This window comes from Pimephales promelas, chromosome 13 (genome assembly GCF_988280905.1).
Source record: "Pimephales promelas chromosome 13, fPimPro1.hap1.1, whole genome shotgun sequence".
Classification (NCBI taxonomy): domain Eukaryota; kingdom Metazoa; phylum Chordata; class Actinopteri; order Cypriniformes; family Leuciscidae; genus Pimephales; species Pimephales promelas.
This window is the reverse complement of record NC_142781.1, coordinates 19,446,767-19,470,068: the sequence shown is the minus strand read 5'-3', so window position 1 is coordinate 19,470,068 and position 23,302 is coordinate 19,446,767. Positions and strand designations below refer to the sequence as shown.

At 37.4% G+C, this 23,302-nt stretch overlaps 2 protein-coding genes across 2 annotated transcripts in view; one reads left to right on the top strand and one right to left on the bottom strand.

Moving 5' to 3' along the window:
* Positions 1–2,078: 2,078 nt before the first annotated feature.
* Positions 2,079–5,225, top strand: rasl11b (RAS-like, family 11, member B). The gene is made up of 4 exons (XM_039692540.2): positions 2,079–2,391; positions 2,543–2,599; positions 2,687–2,763; positions 3,881–5,225. Exons 1-4 carry the CDS (start codon positions 2,280–2,282, stop codon positions 4,367–4,369), a joined length of 735 nt encoding a protein of 244 aa, XP_039548474.1. The 5' UTR covers positions 2,079–2,279; the 3' UTR covers positions 4,370–5,225.
* A 1,162-nt stretch (positions 5,226–6,387) lies between these two features.
* scfd2 (sec1 family domain containing 2) overlaps positions 6,388–23,302 on the bottom strand; it is a 107,458-nt gene continuing 90,543 nt past the window's right edge. Inside the window, exons 6-9 of the mRNA XM_039692539.2 lie at positions 19,040–19,185; positions 12,699–12,833; positions 8,793–8,912; positions 6,388–6,659 (exon numbers count right to left, since the gene is read on the bottom strand). Coding sequence (XP_039548473.2) covers positions 6,567–6,659; positions 8,793–8,912; positions 12,699–12,833; positions 19,040–19,185 — 494 coding nt within the window. The 3' untranslated portion in view covers positions 6,388–6,566. The remainder of the gene's footprint in view (positions 6,660–8,792; positions 8,913–12,698; positions 12,834–19,039; positions 19,186–23,302) is intronic.

Genomic DNA, 23,302 nt, shown 5'->3' with positions numbered 1-23,302 from the left:
ACATTTCATGAGAATAGAACTCATATTTGCTCATACACACTAGCAATGATAATTGTCTGTATGTACAATCAGAGTGGGGTTAGCATTCTGTATGTGCAAGGTGTTGGGGGAAGGGTCAATAGCTTCTTTGAGATGTCAGCATCCCCCAATGACACACACTACCCCCGACTACTGCTGAGGGACCAAGACAAGTCAGAACATGCTGAAGAGACCAAAGCACACCCACACACTCTGTGATGCACTTACTGTCTACACACTTGCCATCGAAACAACACGCGATGTAGAGTTCCTAGATTACAGGAATAGTTCTATGGAACACAATGTATTGAGTTTTTTTTTTTTTTTTTGCCTATGCAATGAGGTACAATGCTGTTTTGGACCCTGTGGACTTTCATTGTGTGGACGAAAACAGTCTTTTAAAATATCTTCTTTTGTATTCCACAGAAGAAAGAGAGTCATACAATTTTAGAATTGGTGAATAAATGTTCATTTTAGGTGAGGTACTCCTGGTGTTTGTCATCAATTGAACATAATGGAGAGTGCACTAAATAGAACTGTTCAGCCCTGACATCAAACTTGGAAGGATAATTCGCTTTGGGTTCCCTCAGGAATCTCTATTGCTTTATTGGTGGTTGTAGTTCTTACACAACAAAAGCTAGATTTGAGGTAAGACGGGCACTGCTAATTATGTTGTAGAACAAAATGTGAAAGTCTGTTAAAGTAGAGTTAACTACAGACCTTATTTTACTCGTAAATCTAAATACACTATTCCAAAAAAATCAGTCTAAATTCCAGAGGGAACCCCAGGCTCAGAAGTGCTAATACTCCTACTGGTTGCAGGACTCCAAGCTGAACAGGACCATTCAATATGTGAGAGATAAATGGTCTCTGTTCTCTTGCACTTGAGCTTCTGGATGAAGACAAAAAAAAAAACACTCCCCCGACTAAAGCAATCAATCACAGATCTTTTGGCTGTACACTGAGTCTCATAACTGCCTGTCATGTAAACACATGGTTGAATATGACAAACATTTTGACTTGTGATGTTTAATGGCCAATCAAGAGAAAGCTAAGACAATAAGCTCTGATTCATCATAGAAATATGCCATTTTGCCAAATACACAGATTTAGGAAAATACAGATGGTGAGAACATAAAAATGAAAGCAATATACAATACAATAATACAATAAACACTATTATGAATATACATTTTTGTATGAGAAATAAAGTAATAAAATGACCACTTATTTCCATGAGCGCAGGCAGACAGAAAAATACTATCAAGGTATGAGCTCTGTCTGTTACTGAAAGAGGACATCTGTTTTTTAAACCCTTTTAGAAATCAACCAAAGCTTGAGAAGCATAACCAGTGCAGAAATGTTTTATTAATTTATTTCATTTTATTTTTTCCTGACGCTGCTTTCACTGTGTATCATGCTATCAATATTGCATGCAATTACAATATCACTTTGACATATATTATATATTTTTTGAGAGAGAGAGAGAGAGAGAGAGAGAGAGAGAGAGAGAGAGAGAGAGAGAGAGAGAGAGAGAGAGAGTCATTCATTTACGCAGTTCCTGGGACGAATCTATGGGGATACATCAATAGCTTATTCTGCTAGGCGAAATAAAAACAACACACTTTGCAAGTGACACGTTAGGAGATCATTGAATCAAGATAACATTCTCATTACACACGTTTGAAGAGTTACATTTACAACTGACTCATATCAGCAATCTCAGGACTAAACCCCATTCAAAACCTCCAGGTTTAATCATATCTACAGGCTATGTTGCTAGTTTTTTAAAACAACATCTAATTTTCCACCTCAGCAGCGTCTCTTAGTGCAGGTTTTGCCTCCAGGTTTAATCATATTTTTGTAAAACAACATCTAATTTTCCTCCTCAGCACCGTTGAAACGACTGTCAGTTTACAAGGGTGGTATTTCTCTTTTTTTCAGTTATAAACTGCTCGCGCATACACGTGAAGGAGTGGGCGGGGTGAGGGAATGTGCCGTTGTCTGCAGTAGCCAATCAGAGCCGAGTGCATCTGTGGCTGTATAAATAAACCCAAGCTCCAGAGTCTTGGCTCAACAAACGAAGTTGCAGTATTGATGCGATCAGCTAGAAGGAGTTTGGGAAAAATCCACCGACTTTATCATTGAAAGACAACTTGAATGCCGTAGACTTCAATCCTGACATTACTTTTACGGTGTCTGTGGATTTTTCGTCGTAGTTTGCCATCGTAAGCTTTGGAGAGTGTCATTCTTTTGTCAAAATGCGTCTCATCCAGAACATGTCCACCATCGCGGAGTACCCAAGCGCCGAGTGCCCGTCCAACCGGGTCATAAAGATCGCAGTGATCGGCGGAAGTGGGGTTGGCAAAACCGGTATGTTTGTGAAACAGTTTTGCAGAATTTTAAAGCTCACACTATTGCTTATAATAATGTAATATTTGAAAAACGAATTTACTGTAGATTTGTGTCTTATTCATGTCGATATTACGATATTCATGTCAATTGCTTGCCTTTTCCTGTGCAGCGCTGGTGGTTCGTTTCCTCACTAAGCGGTTCATTGGTGACTACGAGAGAAACGTTGGTAAGTTCATCTTTAACTGATCTACACCGTTTACACTCATTCGTGATATTGTCAAATCATATATTAATCTGCGTTTTTGTATCACAGGCAACCTGTACTCAAGGGAAGTGCAGATAGACGGAGAACAACTGGCCATTCAAGTTCAAGACACACCTGGTGTTCAAGTAAGTATGCGCGATACATGAACAGTCGTTTGAATGTCACTTTTTTTTACCGTTATGTGCTCAGGGCATCTTTCCCACGCTGCTTTTTCACGGTTGAAAAGTGTAGAATGGGCGCATACCTTCGCCTTTTGTCTTTTAGCGCTTCCTTTGTGTTTTTCCGGGTTTGTGTTTAACACTTGGGGTTAATTGGCCAGCGGGATACCAACTGTTGAACTCCTAAATGGGGGCAGCGCATGCATGTGCAGCAGCTGGACGAAAGATTTAATCCAAATCGAATCGGTTCTCTCGAACAGTTCCGTTTCAAAGCTCGGGATCGATGTATTGACATCGCTTCGTGCTGTATTTTCAGCTCAGCGTTTAAAATAATAGTGGTATACGTTCTCCTCCCCACCATCGTTTATTGTCATTTCATGTTTCCAACTTGTTTGTTGCAGCCATGATTCGACACAGTCATCTAAAAGTAGAAGATGCATCTGTAATTTGCATTTACAATAAACATTGCTAAAATGTAACGGTTGAAATAAGATGTAAAAAAAGAGATATGGATTTAAACCAACAGTTTCGTGTGTTTTATCGAGTTTTGAACTTTTATTATCATCCGGTTCATGAAAAAGATTCGACTCAAAAGAATGATTTGCTGCAGCTCTGTGGGATTTTGTTGCAGTGGTTGGGAGGTTTTGCTGCTTCAGCAGGGCTCAGCGGGTTTAGGGATATGAATAAGCACTTCAGAACAGTTACAGTAGACCAGCCCATCTAAATTATCCCTCTGCTTTTCAAAATTAGAATGGATTTTAATTCAATTACAGGGCACTTCTTTCAAGATGTCTTTAGTCAGAGATTTAAGTTTGGCATGCAAGGCTCTTTTCCTAAACCAGGCAGTCGTCCAAAAACCACGAAATTCCTTTTATTTTTGAACTAGGGTGAAAGACTCTGTAAGTTAAGGCGGTTCAATCTCACACTTTTGTGTAACAGCAATCGTAATACCTTTCCAGCTTAAAGTTCTCATTCAGCATTGCTGTACATATTATCGCTCACACATTTTGTTATTGAAGAAAGTAAGTAAACTAACAGGCATGTTACATAACTGACAAATGTGCTTGTTTTTTTTTTTCTTCAGGTGAACGCTAATGGATTGAGCTGCACTGACCAGATGTCTCGCTCCATTCAATGGGCGGATGCCGTAGTTATGGTGTATTCCGTAACCGACTGCCGAAGCTTTGATCTCATTGGCCAGCTCCACCAGCTTGTTGTCCGCACCCATACGGATAGGTCCTTGCCAATCATCCTAGTGGCCAATAAAGCTGATCTTCTCCATGTGAGGCGTGTGGATGCTCAAGAAGGTCCCCTGCTGGCTTCAGCGCTGAGCTGCTCCTTCTACGAGGTGTCCGCCAGCGAGGACTACAGCCAGGTCCACGGTGCCTTCCATAGACTGTGTGTGGATCTGGCCAAGCAGCAGCCTCAGACCCCCATCAATGCAGCTTCATCTGGAACCGAGAAGAAAAGATCTCCCCTCATTCCCCGGCCCAAATCCCCCAACATGCAAGACCTGAAGAGGCGCTTCAAACAGGTGCTGTCGGCCAAGGTCCGGACCGTCACTTCAGTGTGAAGAGGGTTTGAATACCAGCAGGATAAAGGGCACAATTAAGAGAGAAAATGCTCTAAGGAGAGGAGATGATCTTGAGAGCAGCAATGCTGAATGTATAGATCTCGCTCCTCTGACGTTCTTGAGATCCGCTGATGATCAGCAGACCGGTTCCAAACAGAGGGCCCCTTGACCTGATTGTGTCATGGTCGCTGAAAAAACAAAAGGAAAAAAACAAGCAGAGTCTGGTGAACACTTACATTCTCACATGACCATCTCAGTGCTGGTGGACACTTGTGTTGCGGTCACTTAGTGGACACAGCAGGATTCTGGGAGACGTGGTCGTAGCGCCTTAAAGAGGGACAGTGCAAAGACTGAACAACTGAATGGAACAGATGGAGACTCATAGAAACACTATTGACATTGCCTTACCTGTGAACCTTTAAAACACAATTCTCTTGGTAACAGAGATGGTGAAGGCTGCAAAACAGACTATTTTAAGAATTGCTTTTCTGAAAGGCATGGGAGAGAGGGAGTTTTTTTTGTTCCTCCTTGTGGTCAAGGCTTTTACGGGGTGAATGCAGGCATTGTTAAAGGACAAGGCACTCAAGCTAAGCATATAAAGAAAGAGAGCGAGTGTGTGTGTGTATCTCTTACAGCCTGCTCTTGTGTACAAGGCCAGAATGTTTCTCCTGGTTTTATGTAAAACTGCTTTGTGCCACTTTTTTTACAGTGGAGTAGAAGATTTTTTTTTTTTTTCTGTTTAAATGCACTTTAAAAAAAGCCAAAGGGCTGAAGCTCAGAGTTATTTATTTATGTTATTTGATTGTGATTGGAAATAAAGAGTTGTTTTTAATAAAATCGTTGTTTCTGAATTTAAGCACACTCATTCATCCTGTTTAAACTGTGATTGGACACACAATGACATTCTATAAATTCATTTAAATGAATTTTCTTCAATGGAGCCTTGAGATATAAGGCCATTACAAGGTCTATATTATCAGTCTATGATATTACGCTTTAAAATGTAACAACCCCTTTCATATTATATACACTTCCATTTTTTTTTTAACAAAGTGATAATTGACTTGATACACTAAATTGATCAAAAGTGACAAGATTTCCATTTCAAATAAATGCTGTTCTTTTGAACTTTCAATTCATTAAAGAATCCTGAAATTTTTTTACAAAGTATGCAGCAAAACAGTTTTAAGATAAAATAAAAGTCTTGGTAAGTATAAGAGCCTTCCTTAAAAACATTTTATTTTAAAATTATGCTATACTACATATTTTTAATGCTGAAGTTTTCTAAATGGTAAAAGTGAAACTACCAAGACCCTAAATAAACTTAAAAAAAAATCTATCTAAGCTATGCACGTTGAAGAGAATGGGATAAAGGTGTAAAAAATGACTGATAACTTTCAAGTATTTTTAGCATCTTTGTAAGACACCCACTAGGGTAATAGTTTTTAGCATATGCGAAACACAAACTCAAATCTCCTGAGAGAAACGCACGTAGAAGCATGGAGATTACAACGTTTGTGTCTACTTAGCTAAACTTTTGGAAAAATATATTTTTTACAATTTTATATTTAGTTTATGGGGACTCTATAGGCAAAACGGTTTTTATACTGCACAAACTATATATTTTGTCCCATTACATTAACACTATTCCTAACCCACCCATCACAGAAAACTTTAGCTATTTTTTTTTAATTTTATAAAAACAACATAGTATGTCTATAGTATGCCACTTTATAGACAGCTAAGTAAAGTGTTAAGTGTGAGAAAGTGAAGGAAGAATAGAGAGAGCTGCTCTAATAGATATCCCCACCCTTTTTGACCTGTGCCCTCTCCCCATCTGTCACTTTTCCAACAGCGCTGACGTGAGTGAAGGATGAAGAGGGAAGATCCTGTGAGAATCAACACATGGCTGATTGTAAGGACTGAACAGAAGAATGTGTTGTATCTGGCAATGGCACAACAAAAAATGTGTGAAAACTAAATACACGCTGTGTGAAAAAACAACAACAACATTTTTGTAGACATGAGCAAAAGGCAATCCATTAAGCCTTTATTTAAGGGAAATAATTTTTTTTCTTTCTTGGGGCGTCATTGGTCATAAAACAAAATGTGAAAATATTGGAATAGTTTTTTTTTTTGTTTCATTAAACGGAACAGTCTGTTCTGTATATGCATTAAACGTGTGTGTTCAGTCCCTTCACACTCCAATGTCAGGTTTGAGCCTGTCAGTGCTGAAGAGTAAGTGAGGGACATCGGAAGGTCTCAGTAGCCTAGTAGACATTACGAATACCTGAGAAAAGACAAAAGAAATAGATTAGACAGTTACCCTAAATCATTCTAACCCTCAACTTTCAAAAGAGCAAAATTTATAAAAATGACTCTTCCGTGTTGCATGATTATTCTGAAATCATTCTAATATGCATTCTAATTTGGTGCTCAAGAAATATTTCTTCTTATGATCAGTGTTGAAAACAGTTGTGCTGCTTACTATTTTTGTGGAAACCATAATATATTTAGTTTTTCAGGATTCTTTGATGACTAAAAAAGCTCAAAAGAAAACATTTATATTAGAAATATAAATGTTTTTTTTTACATTATAAAAGTATTTACTATCCCTCAGTGCATCTCTGCTGAATAAAATGATTAATTTATCAAAAAATGTACTGATTTTCTATATGTATGTACAGTATATATATATCTGCAAAGTGGACCAGACAAGATGCAACAATCAAAAGTCTGGCTCTGCAAGATTATTAGCTAGCATGTTATTAACCAGGTCTTGAAGATGAATAGAGCAGCGCATAACTGCACCTGCTGACGCATGTGCTGAGGTAAGTACATGCTTTGTATTATGGTGAAAGATGAAGATGATTTAGCTCGTCTTGAGACCTTCATTTAGAAAATCACTTCAAAAGGGCTTTACAGAATGCTTGGTCCTTGTCACTCCAATGGGCATCTGGTTAAGTTTGGTGCAACTTCATTTAGTAGACGACACCCTAAATTCCAATCTGTGTGTCTGTCTCACACTAGCGCAGCTGTGGGCCTGGGTCAGGCTATGTGTGGGCTGTCTGTTCTATAAGGGTCCACTCTCTGCTTTCATTATGTTTGATTTATTCATGACATGACACTTTGATCAACAAAACTCCTTTCATTCTGATTCGACCCAGTTACATCTCTATTCACTCACGAGTGCAGATACACACACACTCCAATCAATTCTAAATAAATGATACAGAAAAAGAGATGCAGAGAGAGATGGTGAAAAAACAGGAGGAGAAAGAGAGATGTGGGATCCTTTAAATGTGCCCAACGAATACAAGAGAGATGAGGAACAGACAAAGAATACATTAAAGACATAAACACAATGGTATACCTCATGATTTTTTCATTTCATATTGCCAATTGTTGATTTATAGGTATTATTTCAAAAACAAAAACAACAACAACAACAACACTGGAAACATGTTAACCAGGTCTGAGAAAGTATGACAAGGTCATATTTCATTTACAATACCGTTAAAACATTTGGGGTCTGAAAGGTTTTTTAAAAATGTTTTAAAAGTCTCTTATGCTTACCAATGGAGCATTTATTTGATACAAAATGCAGGTTACACTTTATTTTAAGGTGTCCATGTTACAATGTAATCATACATCTAAGTAATAACTACATGTACTTACTTTAGAGATAGATTAGGATTCCTTGCATGCAATTATGTATAATTTATAGTTATTACTATGTAGCATATATAACAAGGACCCTGTAAAATAAAGTGTTGCCAAACAGTAATATTGTAAAAAATATTATCCAAATCAAAACTCTTCCCTATTTGAGTATATTTTTAAATGTAATGTATTCCTGTGATGGCAAAGCTAAATTTGCAGCATCATTGCTCCAGTCTTCAATGTCACACAATCATCCAGAAATCATTCTAATATGCTGATCAAGAAAAATTTCTTATTATTTTTGAGGAAACCATGATTAATTTTTTAAGGAGTCTTTGAGACCGATATATATATATATATATATATATATATATATATATACCAAGCTTAATACATAGAGACAAACAAACAAAAATAACGACTTTATTGGACTATTCCTTTTCATCCTTGTAGGCCTGAGACGAGAGTTCAAGAGATTTCCACGATGCATGCGCGAGAATTACGATCTTTAAATACTTCAGTTCGTGGAAATCTCTTGAACTCTCGTCTCAGACCTACAAGGAAGAAAAGGAATAGTCGAAAAAAAGTCATTACAGTTGTTTTGGCACCATTAAGTTCTTTAGTAGAAAAAATACTATGGAAGCCAATGGTGCCAAATATCTTCCTTTGTGTTCAGCAGAAAAAAAAAAAAAAAAAAAAACGTACTGACCCAAAGTTTTGAATGATAAAGAATAATTAAAAAGGGTGCGACTTCCCCCACCTGAGTGCCTGGCTTATGGCTAGCGACAACTTCACGAATGAGGCGGAGCTCTGATGGCGTGACCCCGCCCACCAGGAAGAGAAACAAGAGTGGATGATCACTTGGGTGGGGTCGGTTGACCTGCAGGGAAAGAGAAACACAAAAAAGAAAATGACCACAGTATCACTTTGCTTTTTGGTCTGAAAGCCGAAAGATTTCAGACCAAAGGATCTTAAAGGCTTTGGCTTATGCTTTAAATGTGGAGCATAAAGAACTTAAAGATCTTTTGAATTCAGGATATTAATCTGCATTCAACGAATAAGCTAATTCGATTGTACTTTATCTCTTCAATATCTCCTGCTCTGAACCCTTGTTATTAAGTAAGTCCATCTGAGATCGACTAGTCTAACATATTTTAATACATATTAGATATATTGGTATTTAGCTTATTTATTTATTGAATGTACAGTATGTCAGTGACCATAGGTCTACGGCTGTTGCCTTGTTTTTTCTCCCCCACAGCATCTCACCTGTGATCGCTGTGTTTTTAAAATGGCAGTTAAAAATAAATAAGACTTTCTGGTCTATTGTCTTTCTGTTTTTGAACATAGTAATGTGTGTCATGTGAACATCCCCCAAGAAATGTGATGACATCAATCCATCGTAATTACATATGGGCTTCCCTAAGAAAGAACAAACAATTATGTAATTTTACACATCCCAAGAATGGTAGAATTCAGAGCTCAGTTGGAGGCCTGGGTCAGGTCAAGACTAAACACTTCCACATTCACAGCAGGAGCATATGATTCAGAACACACACACACACTCACGGACACAAGCACGCTGTTGCGCACATGTAGATACTGCATTTGTGCAAGTTTGACTCAGGCACATGGGGTGCTTGCTGTCTGTGCCTGGTCCAGTGGACAGAGAGCTAGCCTAGGATTGGCTGACAGAACAAGTGAGTGGTGAATAACAATCAGGTTATTAGGGATGCACACCCATGAGGGAGGCGGACCTCAGGAGAGGGGGTGTGCTGCCACGTGCAACTCAGCACCCTAAACCGGCATGGACAAACATGTGTAACAGACAGAAAGATAAATAGAAATGTATTCGGTAATATGTGCCTCTAGGAAAATGAGCGAGCGTGATAAATGGGTGCAGATAAAAAATAATGAGAGACACCTATTTAAATAATTCATATAAATGATACATCTATCCACACTCCCCAGACACATGTGGGTGTTCAATGGAGGACACCAGAATGCGAATCAAGTGAAGAGTATGTTAAAGACTTGTGTGCCGTAAACTAGTGCATTATTAGCCAATATCATACAAACTTGTGTTATCATACTAATAATACATAATGCATACTAATTGCAAAGTGAATAACAGCAGCATAAAAACACAAGGACAGCCTCACACATGTATCCCAGGGGGGTCTGGGAGGGGTGGGCAAGCACACAGCACGTCCATGTGTATCAGTATAAACATGTTCACACACATTTTAGAGAGAACAGAGAGAGCAAGCGGGCGAATTTCAGGGAGAAACATATTATTAAGCATTCATTTCAAACAACCTATCATCCAAATGAAGTCACACACCCCCTAAACACGTTCAGGAAAATGAAATAATTGCAAACAGTGACACAGAGGGTTCACGGGCCACTAAAGAGGTGGATGGACAGAAAAAAGTTGCTTAAAAATCAAGTACAGTGGTATGAATAAGTTTTGGCACCCATGCTAAAGTTGCCTAAAAAGAGGAATAAAAAAAATCATCTTTTGGATATTGATCTTAATGCCTTAATTAGAAAAATGAGGAAAACTCCAACCTTTAAGGACACAAATTTTCTTTGTGAATGAATAATGTATCATAAATAAATAAATGTTTTTCCTTAAAATACAGGGTGCATAAGTCAGGGCACCCCTATGTTAAATTCCCATAGAGTCAGGCAGATTTTTATTTTTAAAAGCCAGTTATTTCATGGATCCAGGATAATATGCATCCCGATAAAGTTCCCTTGGTCTTTGGAATTAAAATATCCCCACATCATCACACACCATTCACCACACCTAGAGATTGGCATGGGGTACTTTCCATAAGATCATCTTTCAATGCAACTCAAACCAGCTATTAGGCAAACTGAAATAAAACCATGCCAATCTCTAGGTGTGGTTGAAGGTGTGTGATGATGTGGGGATATTTTAATTCCAAAGGCCAAGGGAACTTTATCAGGATGCATACTGACGTCCAAACCTTTATGGAGATCGGACCATAGGTGGCACTGTTAAAAAGCAAAAATCTAATTGTAAATTGCCTGTATTGAGTGTAAATAGTATTTTCGATTAAGCTTGGTGAGGTGACTTTTATTGGTGTGATTTTTCAGAAATGGAAGAAATACAAAATGAAAAATCAATCACCTTCGGTCTGGAGCTCCATGCATGATCTCGCCTCATGAGGTAAGGATGATCATGAGAAAGGTGAGGGATCAGCCCAGAACTACACAGGTGGAGCAGTTAGCAGTTATCTCAATGTAGTTAGGACCAGAGTCGCCAAGCAAACCATTGGTAAAGCACTACGCCGCAATGGATTGAAATCCTGCAGCAACCGCAAGTTCCCTTGCTCATCAAGGCACATTTTTAAGCCCATCTGAAGTTTGCCAATAAACATCTAATGATTTAGAGAAGGCTTGGGAGGAAGTGCTGTGGTCAGATGAGACCAAAATCAAGCTCTTTTGCATCAACTGGCCGTGTTTGGAAGAAGAGAAATGCTGACTTCGACCCCAAGAACACCATCCCTACAGTCGAGCACGAAGGTGGAAAAAGTATGCTCTGGGGCTGTTTGTCTTTCACTCAAGAAGAAGCAAACTAAGGTCTTCGAGTGGCCTATCCGGTCTCCAGATCTTAATCCTGTAGAAAATCTGTGGAGAGAGCTGAAATTTTGAGTTGCCAAGCGACAGCCAAGAAACCTTAAGGATTTAGAGAGGATCTGTAAAAAGGAGTGGACCAAAATCCCTCCCGAGATGTGTGCAAACCAGGTGACCAACAAAAAGAAACGTCTTACCTCTGTGCTTGCCAACAAAGCTTTCTCAACCAAGTACTAAGGCATGTTTTGCTTGGGGGGTCAAATACTTATTTCACTCACTGAAATGCAAATAAATGCATAACCTTTATATAATGGTTTTTTTTTTTCCAGTTTTTTTTGGTTGATATTCTGTCTCTATCTGTTCAAATAAACCTACCATACCAATTATAGACCCTTCATTTCTTTGTAAGTGGGCGAACTTACAAAATCAGTAGGGGATCAAATAATTATTTGCCCCACTGTAGTCTTGTACCTATTTTTAAAAACTCAAGTTCGTAGTGTTGTGATGCACCTCATAGCTGACTGGATTAGTTCATGGCTTATGAAATCCTTATAGATTAAATAAATGGACAAAATACTTCCTGAACCAACCGTGCTGAAAAAGGGCCCATGCACAATTGCACTCTATTCCTCGATAACAACTGTTGTCAATAGCAACGCCGAATAGCATACCGCCCCATTTGGGTGTCTAAAGCCAGCGCATCTTATGTTTATTGTTCGCCAGTTCCTGCCTCCTTCTTCCCTTATCAAAAAACCTTGTTAAATCATTACATGAGAGTGTTTAGCACTCCATAATGCTCACATCACCCCATTTTGAGTAATAAATCCCCTCAGTCGATGCATAAGAGGCCCCATTTCATATTAAAGTCATAGACTTTAAGATTTTGCATACCTCGTGAAAAAATTAGAAAATTGTTAGCACTAAAATAAAACAAAACAAGGTCAAATATGTAATTCAAGACTTTGAACCTTCTTCTGATGTATAGTTAGTCAAGATTAAATTAAGGCTTTAAAAATAGACTTTTATTAGTTCGAAAGAAGTATGTTTGAGAGTGAATTACCTTCATGAACATGCTAAAGCCAGTCTTGAGAAGGTCAGTGAGTCCCCCCGACATGTGCTCTACATCAGGGCATTCACGTCTATCTGGGTGGAAGATCTCCTCCAGCACCTGCTTAAGCAATGGCCGGTATGCTGCCTATAAAAACAACAACAAAAACAGCTTATTATATGTGTGTCAGATGTGTTTCTGGAGAAATTCGAAAATTTGAGTAATTATGCAAAAGCAAAAAAAAAAAAAAAAAAAAAATACTGGGAAGAAAAGCCTGTTCTCCCAGTCACAAACACTTCTCTGGTACCCTGCAGTGTATGTTCATTTCAAATTGGCCCATTAGTATGCAAAAAGCACAATCTTTCTTTTCGAAGAAAATGCCTGATTGAAGAGAACCCCAAGAGGTACACATTTACAACTAAGTGAACAAAAAAGTTCAACAGTGTAAGCATCATTTACAGAGACAAACAAGAAAACAAATTTTAAACAGATATGCCAAACACTGTTCTCTTCACAGAGCAATATATTTAAATAATGTATATAAAACCAGAAAATGGATATGAACTAGTACTGAACCTTGAACCTATTGTAACCCATAGTTACAAAAGATTAAGCGCTGTGTCTGAAATCGCTCACTATCCACTATATAGTGCACTATATAGGGTGACGGCCATTTTGTAGTGGTGTCCGAATTCTGAGTGAACGACATTATTCCCTACATTCGTTCACTATATTTACCCACACTCCTCCAGATTTTGAGTGTACATCTGATGTACACTTGCTGAAGCACTATTTCCCAGAATCCAGTGCGATTAATCGATTTTTAATCACGATTACGACTTTGGCTTCCCACGTTAAAATTTGTTGATCGAGCGATATTTAAAATGCGTCATTCCTTACACAGAAAGCTCTGTATCAAAGGTTTTTTTTTTGCAAAGCCAATCTAGCACTCCGTACACCACTGTCTGATCACGTGCCATGAGCCCCAGCGCACGAGAGAGACCAGATGTTGTTCTGAATACCATTAGAGATGGAACTGTGGGTAATATTAAAACAATGGCTTACAGTTTACGGAGCCGTCAACTCAGCATGTGTGTGATGATGAATGTTTATAATTAACTTTTTTTGAACATAACGGACACAGCGCTCTCAAACAAAATACATGCCGTCTTGTTATTTTTCTTTGTTTGGTGAAACCCATTATCATACACAAGCAATTTACTTTGCAACAAAAAGAACATAGCAAGATGATAGAAAGAAACAAGTACAATAGCATGGGCTGCCATACTGGAAAATTGAAAAATTATATTTCCCATTTTCAGCAACAATTTTTCCCCATCACAGTGTTCCTATAATTTTCTGTTACCTGTGTGGCAAGTGAGTTTAGGAGCTGACAAAAGCAGGTTTAAAAGTGTTGTTTAGGACAGTTATTATTTGCTGCATATAAAGCATCAGCGGGGGCCCGAAGTCTCAGTAATACGATGATTCATGGTTTTCATGAATATGAACGTACAGCCCCAGGTTCACTCTATCAACCCCTACTGTTTAACTGAAATAAGCAAGTTTGTTGGGTTCAACACGGGTCCTGATCCAACAGCCTGAGCAATTTACACCGGCGTGTTTTTTTTGAGTGAAAGTCTGTTAGAAAAAGGAGGAGCATTTATGTTAAACAGATGTGTGTTTGCATTTTGGTGTTTTTAACAGGAAGCAGAAAAAGTAGCTCTCTAAGCCTACAATGTGTTTCCCTAGGGATGTCAACTGATTCAGTTTTAATAGAATTAACTCTATGATATGCTGATTAACTAACTGAATTAATCACAATTAATTCATATATTAACATATGCTGAATGAATCATAATAATTTCGTATATTAACATATGCTAGGAAAAGGCATATAGGCAAATATATCACACTGTGGTGGAGGATTAAAGCATTGAATAGACATAACAAAAAGTGGTGTAGAAGTCAAAATATTGCTTATTTCCATACCAGTAAAAAAAAAAAAAATACAAAAAAAAAAATCATATTGCGCTTTTATCTTGGCAAATGTTTTATATTCGGACTAAATATGTGTGTCTTCCAAACATACTTGCCCAATGTGTCTCTCAGTGTCAAGTTTACTTTTGGCACTGGCGAGTTTATGAAAGCCATGAAATGCCGTAGCATTCCAGAGAGTTGACATGACCTGACCTGCCCAATCCAAATGCAAATTTCCAGTAATCACTCATACTTCTTAAGTGTGTGTTCATTTCATGAATCTTTCACTGAAATCTGCACTTGGGGCTAAAGATTTCATTCATGTGCAAACTCCCCTGCACAGAGACGGCTTTCAAGAATCACCTGTGCTGTCCGTCTTCCTATCATCCTAACTCAGATATGACTAACCTACATCACATTCTGCTTTTACCATAAATGAGTGATTAAACTCTGCCATTTGTTATCAGCTCTTCCCACTATAAATGTGCCCATATAAGGGAAGATATGGTATGAGACACATTGCTTATAATAGGGACATTTAAAAAGATTTTTTTTTTATATTTGGCCTTTGAATGCTACATCAAAAACACAGGTAGAAAAAAATCCCAATTCAGAATAAACACACATATATGCCCTGCAGCCTGAACGGAAAACACCCACATTTGCAATAACTGAATATGCACTTTGTCATGTTTAGTCATCTAATGACTCATATTGGAACAACCACCATTATTACAAACACAGACCAGTTTAATGAATTGTATTTATGCCAACACAAAATAATCATTTGCCTTTCTAGGTCACAGTGACAAGCATGTAATGTGTTCGTCAGGAGATGGAAATATCTGATGGAGGGAAATGAGCGATACTGCGTCAGTCTGTTACTCAGTATACTTCAATATACTGTAAACAAAGAAAAATCATATTAATTGAGGGTTATTAATTATATACAATAAAGTTAACATGGATTAATCACACCCAGCTCATACCCAAATTCCATAATAAGTGACCAATTGAAAAAGTATTAAAAGTATATAAGTGAAAAATAAATGCAATGTAATGCTTACACTACGGTTTATTATTTTGAGGTTTGTATAATTTTTCTTAAATACTTCTGAAAGGCATTCCTTTCATTTGATTAAAAAAAGTAATATTATGTAATATTATTAGTTTTAAAAAGTTCTTTAGAAATTATTATAATGTTGAATAGCTGTGCTGCTTAAAGGGTTAGTTCACCCAAAAATTAAAATTCTGTCAGTATTTACTCACCCTCATGTTGTTCCAACCCCGTAAGACCTTCGTTCATCTTCGGAACACAAATTAAGATATTTTTTTATTAAATCTGAGAGCTGGATCGCTCCTGCATACTAGTCCATAGGCTTCTTGAGAAATTGAAATTTGCAGATCTCGAAAAGTTATGAAAGACATCGTTAAAATAGTCCAAGTGACGACAGTGGCTCAAACTTAACTTTATCAAGCGACGAGAATACTTTTTATGCGCAAAAACAAACAAAAATAACGACTTTATTTCAACTATTCACTTCCTTCTCTATGGGCCGCTACTAGTCAGTTAACATAGTGTGATAGCGTACAGCTACGTCACACATAGGCTCACTATTGGTCGACGCTGGTCATGTGTGTGATGCGTGTGACGTACAATAACAGAAGCTTACGTTATTAAACTAGTAACCTGACTCGAGAGAGAGAAGTAAATTAATAGTTGAAATAAAGTCATTATTTTTGTTGTTTTTTTGCGCACAAAAAGTTTTATCGTCGTTTGATAAACTTAAGATTGAGCCACTGTAGTCACTTGGACTATTTTAACGATGTCTTAAATAACTTTTCAAGGCCAGCAAGTTTCAATTCCTCAAGAAACATATGGACTAGTATGCAGGAGTGATCCAGCTCTCAGATTTCATCAAAAATATCTTAATTGGTGTTCCGAAGATGAACAAATGTCTTACGGGGTTGGAACACTAATTTCGGTCACAAAAAGTATTATTTACAGAGTCTCCAAGACTAACATGCACCCATTGCTTTGATTTTGAATCTTTGAATTGCTTCACAATTAGATCATACCACAAAAATAAACCAGATGAAAGATTACTCTGCTAAACTAGTGTGCTAAAAAAGACGACACAAAATGCTTATTATTCTTCAATTGAGTGACAGTGCATTTTATTATGTGTGTGTGTTTTCTGCATTGATTATGTGAATATCTGCAGGATCCAGTGGAATGGAATTAAACAGAGCTGAAAACAATCAAATTATCCACAATATCTACTGATTAGTTGTCACGTAGAAATTAGCTTTTAGATAGAAAGTAGATTAATGAAAAAAACAAACAAACACACACACACACACACACACAGTGTGTAAATAAGTTACAATGACAGAATTCATTTGCAAGGAACATTCCTGGACTGTGAGTCTCGCCAAAGTCACACTATGTACCAAACCTCTCTGACATAATGAATCTGTTTAGCATCTAAAACCTCAGGCACAGACATACATGCGTATAGCTGAAAATATTCCCAAAAAGATGTCGGAGTTTTACTGTTGAAGTATGTCTTTGTGTAATGGCTGCTGAAAATAAATTCAAATCTATTAAAAAAGTTAGTTTAATTTGTAATATTTAACAGTATTACAACTTTCAACCGTCTTCAAATCAAATTGTCAAATAACATGGTGCTTTGATGAGCACAAGAGTCTTCTTTCAAAAACATTCTGACCCTAAACTTTTGAATGGTAGTGTATAATGAAGAGCAACATGAACTGAGCGAGAGCAGGAATGAGACTGAGAAACCACAAAAATGCCCCAACAACTATATAAAAACCAATACAGACAGGTTTGAACGGTGACCAGAAAGCTTGGACATTTCTCTGCCAGCACTTAGCACATATTTTCGGTGTTCCATTTTAGCACATTTTTCCTGTGCCATATTTTTCCAGTGTCAACAACATTTTCCACTGTTGGCTTTACATCCTTATCGTTTACTTTGGTTCAAAGCATATCTACAGAAGTAATCTGAGGCTTACAGCCTGGCAAATAGCTTTACTTCCTAATGCTGTTTCTCCTGAGATTTCATTCTAGCAGAGGAGTGTGGCTTGATGAAGCATTTCCAAAGCAAAAGTGAGATAACAAAAAAAAAAAGTTGAGTTTTGGTGGCAAAATATTACATTTAGGACAAAATGTTCTTGCATAACAAAAAAAAAAAAAAAAATGGGATGCAGGCAACTAGTGATAAATAAGCATGTGCTATTGAATCCCTATCATGAATGAAGTGGTGCAGTGTTTTTCATGAGAGGGTTCGAGGGACAATCCATCTGTGACAAACAACTGGAGGAACACAGTGGATTAAACTCCAGAGATCACCATGACCAATATGATTAAGGCTGTTTTGACTACAATAGTCAATATATGTTGACTAATTAAAATACAATTAAATGAAACATCAATAAATAACAGTGTTGAAAATGCTAAATTGTAAACAATATTTTAAAACAGTTAGTGACAACTAGTAAAACAACCGTGTTTCCTTGAAAAGTAGCTAGGTACTCTACAAACTACTGACCAATAGAAGCTAACTAGAACAAAGGATCAGATATAAATAAAAAGAAACATACAATGTTACATTGAAAACAGTGCCGCAACAAGATACACCACATCCTGATGGAAAAAGCTTGTCACAGAAAAAGCTACACTATTTTTAAAACATCCGAGCTGCTGTCAAGTGAAGAGGACATTGTGTGCTACTTTCCAAAAACTGCAGTGAGTTACCTGAATTATTACTTTTAGCTAATTATACCCCCAAAATGCATAAATAAAACTGCTAAAAAATACTGAACAGAGAACATCTGTAACACAAGTGCTTCCTGGTTAGGAGAAGAAAACATTATTGTGTTATATAATCAGCTCTTTATACCTCTGTCCCTTAGTCTGCCACACAAATGAACACAAGAGCACAAAACACTCTCAAAGGTACAAGAGTGGATGTTCAGTTCTGTCATACAGTATAGTGAAAAGGTTGTGACGCACTCTGGCAATACTGGAAAGTAGTCAAAGACAGTCACACACAATCTTTAGCAGGTTCTGCATGGATATAGTGATCTCATAGGATGAGAGTAACAGGACAGAGAGTATAGTAATTATTATCATATCTGTAGGAATTGCAGAGGTTTTCGGCTCATGTTTACGCACAGGGTCCAAAATGCAATGTTTGAACTGACACTACTTTTTCATTACTTTGTCTCTGGAAATATTTAGCTGTTTTATTTATGTGTTTTGCACTGTCACCTAACAGCATCATACATACAGTACAACTGTCCATACCTACAGTCAACTGATCACTTTTTTACAGCGAAGGTTCACTGACCTGGTGTGTTCCATCACTGGGAGTGTACACAGAACTGAACTGCTTCAGGTGGTCTCGGGCATGACTGACTCCCCTCAGGGTCTCAAACATGTTCTCCAGGGCAGAGTGAGCGTGCTCCACTGTCATCTTTTCAGGACTGGAGACTCCTACATACACAAATACAGAGGAGAGTCTGTAACAAATGCAACAAATCTTTCTGGCTCTCTCATTCATTGAGTTTGTGTTTACCAAGGCCTCATTTCAGCCATTTAACCAAAACCCCATTCAAAAAACCCATTGACTTCGGGGCAATGGAACTGGAAGTGCTTTGCATTGTGAGTGAGTGAGTGAGTGAGAGAGAGAGAGAGAGAGAGTGAGAGAGAGAGAGAGAGAGAGAGAGAGAGAGGGAGAGAGAGAGAGAATGTGTCAGTTTCATTTTCAGGGCAAAGTTTTTGTGTTTGACAAAAACAAACTTTGTTGTCATTCCAACATCACTGATGGTGCTGAAAGCAAAGAGAGACTCAGAGAAGACAAATGGAGGATGGGATAGCAACATGAGTGGGTAAGGCTGGCACATCATCCTGCATCAGCTGTGGAATGCAAGTGTTGGGTAATGAGAGAGCCACCCATCCTTCAACCAGATCTAAACAATCTTGCACCTGAGGAATAAGACATTCTGCTTGGACTTTTTAACCTCACTGGCTTTGCCAAACCCGCAGACACATGGCTAGAGCGGAGCAGAATACTTACGTAAGACTCACATTGATGGTAGAATAATAACAAGCAACTGATTTCTACCAATGACGAATCACAAAAATCACAGCTCAATTGCGTCATATCATACAGGCAGGGGTTTTATTTTTTTTAGTGAACACAAAATACAGATTAATTGTAAAACAAATACCTATAAAAAACAACAACAAACAAAAAAACATTGTAAATGGACAAGTTAAACAAAAAATAAATAAGTTTTAACCTTTTGTAATGTTTTATTTTTTTATTTTATTTATATTATACAAGGAAAGTCTCTTATGCTCATCGGAGCTTAAGAAAGATTTCTTATTATTATCAATGATGAAAACAATCCATAAATGCACAGTGGTTATGCATTGCTTTCTGAGACTTGCCCCAACTATCAATTTAGGCTTCTGTGACCTGATATGGCCTGGTATTGTTAAGTCCCAGGTGGGTCCGAGAAAATAAGATAAATAAGGTCGTCACACCAGGACTTCTTGTTTCTTTCTTTTTATTATTTTTTAAAACAAGTCGTTCAAACTGATACGATCAGCACAAGACAGCGAAAAGGAAGAAAATTAATTTCAGGGTTGGGTCAAAATAACAAAACTGAGACTACCTTGTTTTAGAAAAAAAAAATTATCCTATCAAAAAAAGAGTAAAAATAAAAATCAAGGGGAATAAGGTTAGAGAAAAATAAATAACAGTATTTATAAAAGTCACTACACAGAGGTAATTCTCTTTCCCACAAAAACAACAGTTTCAAAGATAGCACAATGAAATAAAAAGTCACACAGTGACTTTGCAGCAATGGAGTCATGTTTATTGCAAACGTGTTGTTATGTTGTGTCACTGCAGAAAGACATGTAGGACTAAGGGTGGATGAATGCTCTTCCTAAGTAAAATACTGCTTTGTGAAGCCTTTGTGCCAGCAGTGTGTGTGTGTGTGTGTGTTTGCAGTTATACAACTAACACTGTTGAGAAGCATTTTAACTCTGCCTGAATGGCCGCTGTTTAAACCGCCCAGAGGTGCTTTTTCATTTTAGATGGTTCAAGAAATTCTGATTAAAAGCTTGATAAATCAAAACATACCCCAAATAAAAGGGAGTGAGGTGGATGAGTCAGCCTCTCTTCTCTCTGTGATCATTCATACCGTCAGCCCAAATATAACTGGTTTCATATTTAGCTTGCTGGCTGTTTGGTGTGATTTGGTTGTTTTCGTTTTTTCTTTGTTCTTTTTTTTTTTTTTTCCCAAATGCGTGCTATAGCCTCTTCTGTCTTCTGCTCTTTTCTCTTGCTCTGTTGCTCTTGACAGCAGTGGGAGAGATAAGGATATACCGGTAGTAATGCAGGCAGATTCGGATGTGAATGTTTGTTTTCCAGAAGATGGAAAGGCATGGTAAATATAACATGCCTGAAGAAAATCAAGGCATCTAGGGAGGTAAAACAACTAGTAGCCAAAATAAGTGTACTTTAGTGAGAGTGTACTTGATTGTGCAACTATAAACCATTTCATACAAATTGGAGAATCTGTCAAAAGGGTCATTAATTTCACACAATTCACCATCATTTAATTTCCCCTATAAGGTCTCAACCTCTTGTTAATGTTTTTGAGCCAAAACCAATTCCTAATTTAGTCTTTATGAAATTGTTATTTATTGTTATATTTATTTATTTATTTATTTATTTTGCATTGATAGGCAAAGTAATGTGATCCAATGATTTGCTTGCATTAATTACGCAACATTTTATTTCTTTATGATGCAATAGATTTTATAAAGCAGGCCATTGGAGTGTAAAATTAAAGTTAAAAGTTAAGGAATCTTACGCTGTTTCACTATAGGCTACCGCCACTGTACTGTTATGTTTGATTTATGTATAATTTATGTTCCTTAAGACGTGGCTTTAATGGTGTTATGTAATCAGGCTCTCAAAAATGATATCAAACCTTGTATTTGAATTTATCGGCAAATATATTGGTTTTCATGTTATATAAAGAATTCTCGTTTTTATTATAAGCCAGAATTTTCATATTGGTGCATCCCTAATAAACCCAGCTTTTTCCACATATACATTGGCCCTGATTATAATAATACTTACCATTTGCTCCATTTCGGTGAATAAGTGAATGAATGACTCTTTACCTTTTTATATGGTGTTTGTGAACACTGCTTGCACCAAATGCTGATTAGGAGACTAACAGTATAGATGGATATTATGCATCGGTACTCTATGCTATTCCTGCAGTTCCTGGATCTGCTGAATTAGAACCAACGAATTTGTAAAGTGAAATAAAATGGACCAGCCAGTTGAATATTATGGTATCTTTGAACAGTCTGAATATTTTGGAAATTAAGTCTGAAAGTTGAATATGGATTATTGAATATTTAATAATGAAATTTTCTCTTGAAATATTCACAGCTTAAACGTACGACGACACTGAATGCCCCTCAAAAATGCTAACCCTGAAAATGCAATGCCTTAAAATACAAACACTGGTAATGCAATGCATGTTTTTTTTTCAATCACTGCAATTCAACACACTTTTTTTGTTTTAAAGACATTTGTCATTATTTTACTTCCATACAGGAACAACAGTGAAAACTTTGGGAGACTAACTGTATTGATATGACAGATTGTTAGTTTCAGCCAATTCACTGAAATATTTTAACTTTCTCACATAAGCCTAGCACCTCAGAGCAAATAAATAAATAATTAAATAAATAAATAAATATAAAGTAATTCAGATCAGGAGAAAGTCACACTGTAATCACAAATAAGACATCATGCATATATAACAGTTTCCCCTGAGTAAGAAACTGCAAAAGATCTGCAGCAGATGCAATATGTGCGTGTGTTTTCATGTAGACACAGACAGTCATTTGACTGCGTGCCAAGAGAAACAGCGTGGCAGTGCAAGAGGGTGTTGGCTGCGGTTTAGATGGTAATGGTGATCACAACACCAAATCCTGAGCCACAGCCAGGTGCTGGTGTGAGAACAGACGGGAGACACACACATACACGTGTGCATATCCCCCACATTCTCCTCTCACGCAAACCCTGCCCTTTGAAATACAGATGTGTGTGCGCATAAAAACCTCCAATGTTTGTATACGGATCTCTACCAAAGAGAAGCGGAAGATTAACTTCATAAACACCCAAACACACACCCTAGATCTTCTAGAGCGTGTCTGCCTGATTTAACCAAACAACAGGGTACATGATCCTCAGAGAGAGGACAGTTTATTAGAAAGACACAAGACACCGAATAGAACAAAAGGTGCATGGATGTGCACACGACTGAAACAAGCATAGTCTGTCCTAATGTGATGAGACAAAAGTAAGCATAAAAGGTTATGAGGCAATTGTATACCAAGATGTGCTCAATGGAATTAGCTTTTTTTAAAGTGGAAAAGTCGATGAATAAAACAGATTGTGAAATTATTTATGGCAACCATGAAAAATGTAGCATGCCTTGTACAATCGGTGCATCAGCGTTGAGTGTGACGATTTTAAGTTGTTTTTATGCGTTTGATTCAATAGCACTAT